The sequence below is a fragment of the Alligator sinensis genome, unplaced genomic scaffold, assembly GCF_000455745.1.
Source record: "Alligator sinensis unplaced genomic scaffold, ASM45574v1 scaffold643_1, whole genome shotgun sequence".
Taxonomy (NCBI): domain Eukaryota; kingdom Metazoa; phylum Chordata; order Crocodylia; family Alligatoridae; genus Alligator; species Alligator sinensis.
Window position 1 is genome coordinate 292,549 of NW_005842783.1, and position 8,597 is coordinate 301,145.

Here is an 8,597-nt window from a genome sequence, read left to right on the forward strand (position 1 = left end):
GCCCCCCCTCCCCACTCTCTACTTACCAGCTCAGAGTCTGGATGCAGCTCCCTTCTGCAGCCACTGGTACTGTCCGAATCATCGAAGTTCTCCAAATCTTTTCTGAAGATTCGGAGAGCTTTGAATCGATTTGAACTTTTAATTGGTCCCCTGATTCAATTCCTATTTGGAGGTTTGGCCACTGAATCGGGCCTAATCTCCTCCAAATTGAATCATCACCCGAAGCTTCGCACAGCCCTATTAGATATCTAATTTCTGATGTTGAATTTCAGAATTTTTGGTTTATGTCCTTATTTTCAGAGGTGTCACGTTTTTATGGTTCTTGCTAACATCAACAGGAATCTGAGTTTTCTAGCCTCTGAAAATCAAACCTAATCTCTCAGATGGCCCATAATTTTTGATGTCACTGCAGTTAAGTCATTAATATATCCATTCTTTCACTCTGAGTTTGTCTACACATGCACTTTAATGCACAATAGCCTATTTTATTGCACATTACAGCATGATGTAAGAAAGTGCTATTACAGTAGTGAGCAGTAAAATAGGCTACTGTGCATTGTGTCACTTTAAAACCGTGTGCATTCGTTACTGCACATTAAGGCAGCCTAATGCACATTTGTTTAGTACCTCACATGAGAAGCCCATTAGAAAAAGTACCTTAATGCACGCGTAGACATGCTCCCTGTGTCTTTCATTTATACAGTAATACTTGAGAGACTTTCATTGTAACAAGCTTAGAAAATAATAATAATACATGGAATAAATCAATAACATAAGAATAACATTTAGTTCCTATGCAAAACTTTTTTCCTTCTAAGTCACTTGTCATTCTGCTTTAACCCATGAAAGCAGCTATCTGTCAAGGTGACACAGCTGGGTACATAATGAATACCTTTTAAAACAAGATAAGCTCCAGTTTTCCACCTGCAATGTAAATATTGGACCACACTGAATTGCATTCGTACAGTACATGGAAGGTGTGCCTATTTATTGAATAAATGAGGCATCAAGGACTCACCAAATTGCATATGCGATGAGGTGTGAGCCACATTGCAAACTCCTGCCTTGAACTTGCATATCATGCAAATCATGCATATCATGCAAATCCACTTAGCCGACCAACATGTCATCAACTGGCTATGAAACCTCAACATACAACTTTAATTAACCTACACCTTTTCTGCCATTGCTTGCCCTAGCCATATGGAAGAAGAAGAAGAAGAACTAAGCTACTTACTCATAGACACAGTGGGCTGCTGTTACAATCCACCATGGGGTGATGACAGATCCTCCACACAGATGGAATCCTTGAAACTGAAGGCTGACCTGCCATGGCCATTGCTTGGGTGCTGAAGCATTTCCACCAACTATACGTGAGGAATATCTAGACCTAGTGCCACACACTGTATGAAGGAAAAAATACTGTAAATAAGGGAAATGCAATCCTATCAGTATAAAGCACAGGTCTTGTCCCTAGTTTTTGCATTCCAACTATTGTCAGATCCCAAATGTCAGACAGTCTTCACAATGGGGAATTCCCCACCTCCATGGCATCTGGGGACAAAACCAGCTCTTTGGTCTGAACCCAGGCTTAAAGCAAACCTTGGGAAGAACTCCCAGGATTTTCTGCCTCCCAGAGATGTGCTTGATGTACTCCAGGGCTCCCCATGGTGCTGAGCTCTGGAGGATTTTTAAAAGATATTTCAGGGGCAAGGATTTTGGGGTGATCTCATTTATTGGACCACCTATATAGCTGGGATAACGTTAGATGTGCTGTCAAATCCACGGCATTCTTCCAATGGTCAATTTTTTAATACTTTGCATTTGAAAGTTTGTCTAATTTTATCCCATTTATGCAGTTGGTCCACCAAGAGATCACCCTAAGAAATACTTGCCTCTCCCATAATTCCTGTATCATGGAAACAACATCACTCTAATGCAGGCATAAAAGATATTTAACTCATTGTTTCTGTTACTTCATTGCTGTCAAGGTTTTTCGACATCGGGCTCCCAATGGCTTTCCTGCCTGGACCTGCTGTGCCCTACCACACTGGGCTGCAGAGGGTAGCAGGACAGGGAGTCGAAGCCTGCAGCAGGCAGCCCACATCTGCCCCCCAATACAGGCTCTGCTCTGGCCAGGCTCCATGCTCTGCTCCCCCTGCAGGCTATTGCAGCCACCACCTCCTGGGGCTTGGGCACTGCTGCAGGGGACAGAGGGCTGCAGATCCTCTTTCCTAGCCCCGTCACCCTGGCAGCTGCGAGCCCCCGCTGGCAGGGCTGGAAGGGGCAGGGGGCTGTGGGTGGGAGTGAGGGGCAGTAATAGGGCCCAGGGGGCCATGGGTGGGGACTGAGAGGTAATAGCATGGGCAGGGCACCAGCATATCAGGGCTGCTCAGTGCAGTGGGGTGGAAGGCGGGGTGGGGTAGTTGAAGCTAAATCCAGGTCCTGGTGAGTGAAGGGGGCAGGGAGAGCTCTGGTTTTCCATGATAAAAAAAAAAACCAAATGCCAAAATGTATAGGTATTTAGAATTTCTTTTATTATAGTGATGGAGATGCTGGTAGACTTCTAAATCACTTTAAAATCGTAAATATATCAATAAAACATTGTGTTCAACTGACACACATACACACAGATAGAGAGAGAGAGAGTGGCATTTCATTTTAATCATGGATTTGGGGGTTTTTAATCAGAGAATTTGTGATTTTTTTTATCAGAGAATTTGTGATTCTTAAAGAAAGAAAACCAGGATCCCTGCTGATCACATTTGCTTCTGCTACAGGAAGCATTTTCAATACAACATACTCCCTTTTCCAACTTGTAACTTCTTCACAGGCATTCACAAATACTATATCATCCCTCCCTTCAAGTCAAAGGCATATATGTCTACCCTGGTCTGTATGACCTTCTCATAAGGTCCAGGTACAAGTCTTTGGTGTGTAGCTTTAGGCAAACAAATGGAAGAACCATAGTGTTAACAAAACTCTGGTATCTTAAGTTATTGGCTAGAACAGGGGTAGCCAACCTTTGGCATGTGCCATAAGTAGCACAACCAGCCTCTGTGTGTGATGTGGCAGACCTATGAGGGGACAGGCAACATAGCAACACATAAGGCAGGGAGCAGAAATGCAAATCAGGCAGGGAGCATAAAACAAAGCAGCAGATGGGGATGAGCACAAGGCAGGGAACAGAAAGCAGAACAGCCAGTTGGGCAGGGGAAGAGGATGGGAGTGGCACTTAAGGAGGGCGTGGAGCTAATTTGTTGCATGCTTGCCACAAAGGTTGCCTCCCCCCTGGCCCCAACACACACACACTGGCCCAGATAATCCTCATTTTTTTAAAAGTAGACCAATAAATAGTAGTTGGTTTGCCAAATGTTACTACACCTTCCCTAAAACAAATGCAGCCCTTGGGCTAGTGGTCTTGTGTTGATTCAGCACAATTTTTGCTTTGTTTCTAGCCAGAAATTGTATATATTGATTCAGGGCCATTCCCAACATCTCTCAGTGTCCTAATTCTGAGTGTTATTTAACAGCTAATTGATGTTGGGCGTAGATGAGCCACTGGACAAGTATCAGACCCCCTGTCAGGGGCTCATGTTTGGAAGGAATGGCCCAAGAAAGAGGCATGCAGTATAACTGGTCTCATGCTATTGAACCTCAAGCTTGAACTATTCCCAGCAGGTCTTCATTCCTTTCAGATTTACTGTGTATACATAACTGCTTAGAGAAGTAGTCTTGTTTGTGCCCCAGGCAATAGCTCTCTCCTCTTTCTCAGCGCTCCAGAGCTCTGTACCAAGAAGGTAAATCAGAGCCAGCAGGCTGGGCAAGTTGCATTTAGACCACATTTTAGGTCAATAAGCTTTTTGGTGCCTTGCAAGATAAGTTAGAAGCCTCCTATTGAACATATCTGTATCTAAGTCCAACCATAAAATCTTTAAATGAAGGCAGTACCTTTGAAAGTGGAAGCTGCAGTCCCTTTATTTCAGAAATGTGGTAACAAGGCTTCTCTCTGACTTTTGAAAAAGAAGCCAGAGAGAACAGGCTATGGCAATAATGTTGATAATTACCTTTTCATTAGCCCTCAAGTTTTGGTTCTCTAATCTAATTTAGACATAACTGAAATTCCTTCTCAAACTGCAATACATAGACATAAAACACAGTGTAACAAGGACCTCTTGTAAACTATCTGACTCTGACCTCAGTGATGTCTGGCTTCTCAGCTGGTAAGCAGAGAGGAAGAAACTGCAGTCAATTATATTAAGACTGATTCTTGCTAAATCTCAGAGGAAATAAGAAAATTATGACTATTTCTCTAAATTTCAACTTTGCAATTTAGCCTCACCTTACTGAAATAATTCTGCCTACTCATCACTTTCTTGTCAAAGGGAATTTTGGAGCTTGAAAACTCACAATGGAACCTCAGTTACATGTTCTGCCAAACATGATACCTGTCAGAACAAACCAGGCCAGCACCTCCAAATTCCTGCTCCTAGGTCACAGCACTCTTCCTCACAGGGCATGTCTACACGTACATTTACTGCAAAGTAAGTGGGTTTTAGGCCAATATCTGCATGTGCAGCCATTAAAGTGCAATAATGCTGTGTGTAGACTCACTTGGGACTAAAGTTAATCCACACACATAGCCTTAATACACTTTAACGCATGTACATGTGCATTAATGCACTTTAACTGTTTGCACCTAAATTTGATACTTGTATGAGGCAGATATCAAATTTACGTACAAGTTAAGTTGCCATATTTACTGCGCAGTAAGGGCATGCACATGTAGGTGTGTGACCTTACTGTGCAGTAATTTTCAGTTAGTGCACAGTACCTAAATTATTGTGCAGTAAATGTGCATGTGTAGATGCATCCAAGGAGTATGAAACAGTATCTTGGCCTTCAGGTTGAATCCCAACATCCTAAACAAGTAGCCATATTTGGTTGCTTCGGGCCTATGTTAGAGATGCCTGTTTTAGATTCATAGATTGTAGAGTCGGAAGGGACCACAATAGATCATCATGTCCGACCCCCTGCCCCTAGCAGGAAAGAGGACTGAGGTCAGATGACCTCAGCCAGGTGACTATCTAGCCTCCTCTTGAAGACCTCCAAGCTAGGTGACAGCACCACCTATCTTGGAAGCCCATTCCAGATCCTGGCCACCCTTACTGTGAAAAATGTCTTCCTAATATCTAACCTAAATCCATTCTCAACTAGTTTACACCCATTATTCCAAGTCACTCCCTGGGGCGCCTTAGTAAACAGTGCATCCCCTATTCCCCGTTGACCTCCCCTAATAAATGTATAGGTGGCCACAAGATCTCCCCTCAGCTGTCTCTTGTGAAGGCTGAAGAGATTCAGCTCTCTCAACCTCCCCCGCGTAGGGTCTATCACGAAGGCCACTAATCATGCGAGTGGCCTAGAGTTGTATAAACCTTACAGAGGAATAAAAATGAATATAACAGATATATAAAAAAACTCAGGTAGAATTTTCTTTGTTTAGTCTGCACTCTATGCAAAGAACAGCAATTTTTCAGAGGGAGATCTCACACATTTTTTTCAAGAAGGTCTGTTAAGGATACTACTACTGGGTTTTCCATCCACATTTTCTCAAATACAATACAGTTGATATCCCTCCTGAATTCTCTTTGGTAGAAAGACATTATGGAGCAGGATGTCCACCCAGTAATCTTTAAGTTCATTTTCAGTTCTGCATGGATGAACAGAATGTCTTACTGTTTTCTACATCCCAATGTGAAGACTGTTTGATATGAAGGGAGTAGCATGAAAAGCCACAGGCAAGACAGAATTGTCCCTTCTTCATCCCAGATGACAATAAGGGGAAGTTATGAATTAGCTGTTACAATTCTTAAATAATTTCTTCCTCTTTCCATCCATGCTCCTTTTCCCTATTACTTGGCTCCTCACTCAACACATTCTTCTCTGAATTCCTGAAATTTCTTGAAATTTTATTTGCAGAAGGCATTTCTTCCTAAGCATCACAAAAAACACTCACCACTTTCTAAATGATGGCAATTTGCTGCTGGATTTTCTTAGATTCATTCCACATACAGTAGTCAAGTCTTGCCGTGCAATATAAATCAATAAGGCTATGCAATGGATGTAACTGCAGATAGATGGTGATCTTTTACTTCTCCAAAGCACTTACCCAAACATTTTAAGATGATTACCTTGCCTGAAGTACATTCTTCTCTAAGATGAAAAGACATAATAGTCATAAAAGTAATATTAATTCCTAAAATAAGCTTATTGCTTTTTTTTTCAAATTCCTAAGAGAAAGAGAGACCTGGTTTAGTTTTCAGATTTTAATTAAAAGAGCAGACACTGCATTATGTGTGTGTGGGTGTGTGACTGTGTGCATTCCTATCAGTGTACAACTTTCAGAACATATCTAGAGGTGGTCTGAGACCTTGCAAACCAAAGGAAGTTTTATTTGATTCAGTGGGATTTAGATCAGGGCCAACACTTGTTCATTGGGGAAAATGAAATGGAATGAACCTTGGGTGTCTGATATAAAACTTCATGTAGTAATTATAAAAGCCTGCATGTCAGAAGAAAGTTGTAAATTCTTCAGCAAACTGTGCAACAAGTTGTTCTAATAATTATTATTCCATTAACTAGCCCATTTCTTTCACCATATTCAGTCTGGCTTGTTTAGTAACTTTGCTCTATTTAACTAAATAATCTAAACATACCTTATGTGGGTTGCATTGTGCAGGAAGGTCACTCGATTGGATGACAACCAGTGACTGAGGGAAACAAAATATCTTTGAAACTCTTCTTCAACTGCATCCACAGGCAGGTTACCTGAACTCACGTAACTGCAAATAAATCATAAACTCAGTTTCCCAAAACAGAATTTCCATAATGCTTTTAAATAATTCAGTGGTTGTACTAAAGAAAGTTAGTACAAATTTTGTTTTCATGACTAATGAAGCAATGATGTTCTGGGTCTGTTGTTATGTGTATATAACTCTCCTTAATTAGTGTGGAACTGACACACAATGAGAAAAGAATACACTTCCTGATTTGGCAGAAGTATTAATTCTAATATAATTCTAATTTTATAGGGAAGTGTTTATTTTAAGTGGCCCATGTGTTCTATGGAACCCTACTGTGCATTTCCTTTCCTCACTCTTGAAGTAACCTGTATAAGTGATGTGAGTCAATAATTTGTAATGATTGGTTTATTACAAATGATGTTATTTGTCTTTCTACTTGTAAATTCTCCAGGAGCAGGATGTGGCATTTTTTCTGATTCTAACTGATAATTCTTTATTTGTCGGTTATTTAAGAACAATTTATTCTGAGTCGTTGTTAAAATTCAACCCATGTTGGCTACATTTAATTGGGCACAAAATCATGGGATGTCTGTTTACTGATAAGCATAAATTTTACAATTGGTTTTCATGTGCAGATATTCATTTTTTAAATTTTTGTATTCTATCGTGTTCATTTAGAATTTCAGTTTCTCTCAAAGAAACATATTTGTTAGGATATACATATAAAACCAACAGAGAACCAATAGGAACAAAAGCTGGGCATTTTCTCCCCAGGGAAATATTTTGTTTGCTAAAAAAATGCAGTTTCAGGTAACAAAAAAATGCTCATGAATTTAGATCAAATTCAGCAATTCATTTCTAACAAAAAATGAGAAACATTGAGAGCATTTTGACAGACTAGACACCCACAAATCAGTTGGTCTGGATAGACTGCACCCAAGAGTGCTAAAGGAACTAGCAGACAGCATAGCGCAGCCAGTGGTGAAGATATTCAAGAACTCATGGTGCTTGGGTAAAGTACCTGAAGATTGGAAGAGAGCCAATGTGGTGCCCGTGTTCAAGAAAGGGAGGAAAGAAGGCCCAGAAAACTATAAGCCAATCAGTTTGACCTCAATCCCTGGGAAGATTTTGGAAAAAATTATCAAAGAAACCATTCTTGACAAGCTAACAGAAGGCAACATTCTAAGGGGATAGCCAGCACGGGCTTGTTGCAGGTAGGTCTTGCCTGACCAATCTTATTTCCTTCTATGACCAGGTGACTTATCACCTGGACAAAAGGGAAGAGGTTGATATCATATATTTGGACTTCAAAAAAGACTTTGACCTAGTATCCCATGACATCCTCATGGAAAAATTGGACAACTTCGCCCTCAACTACTCCACAGTCTGATGGCTGGGGAACTGTCTTGGAGATTGGACCCAGAGAGTGGTAGTTGATGGAACCGAATCAACATGGCACCCGGTGACAAGTAGCATCCCCCAAGGCTCCGTTCTTGGACCTGTACTCTTTAATGTTTTTGTTGTGGGGCACCTCGCTGCCCCACTCCTAGAGAGTGGAAACTGCCAGGGAGAGAGAGCCCTGGCAGGACATAACGAGCACAGCTGTGGGTTGCCCTGGCAACTAATGAGTCAGCTGGCCGGAAGGGGCAGGGCTTGGCCCTCATAAAGCCCAGGGCTGAGGCCAGGCTAGCAGTTCCCTGCCAGCAGCCAGAGGGGTGGGAGCTCCTGGAGCTAGGAGGCGAGAATCATAGGAACCGATCTAGCTGGGTGGAGGATGGCAGGTCAGAGAGCGTT

At 41.7% G+C, this 8,597-nt stretch overlaps 1 protein-coding gene across 1 annotated transcript in view; it reads right to left on the minus strand.

The window, feature by feature from the left end:
* Positions 1-8,597, minus strand: part of TMPRSS3 (transmembrane serine protease 3) — a 34,997-nt gene that overhangs the window by 15,409 nt on the left and 10,991 nt on the right. Inside the window, exons 6-8 of the mRNA XM_014525318.1 lie at positions 6,717-6,842; positions 6,170-6,213; positions 1,238-1,403 (exon numbers count right to left, since the gene is read on the minus strand). Coding sequence (XP_014380804.1) covers positions 1,238-1,403; positions 6,170-6,213; positions 6,717-6,842 — 336 coding nt within the window. The remainder of the gene's footprint in view (positions 1-1,237; positions 1,404-6,169; positions 6,214-6,716; positions 6,843-8,597) is intronic.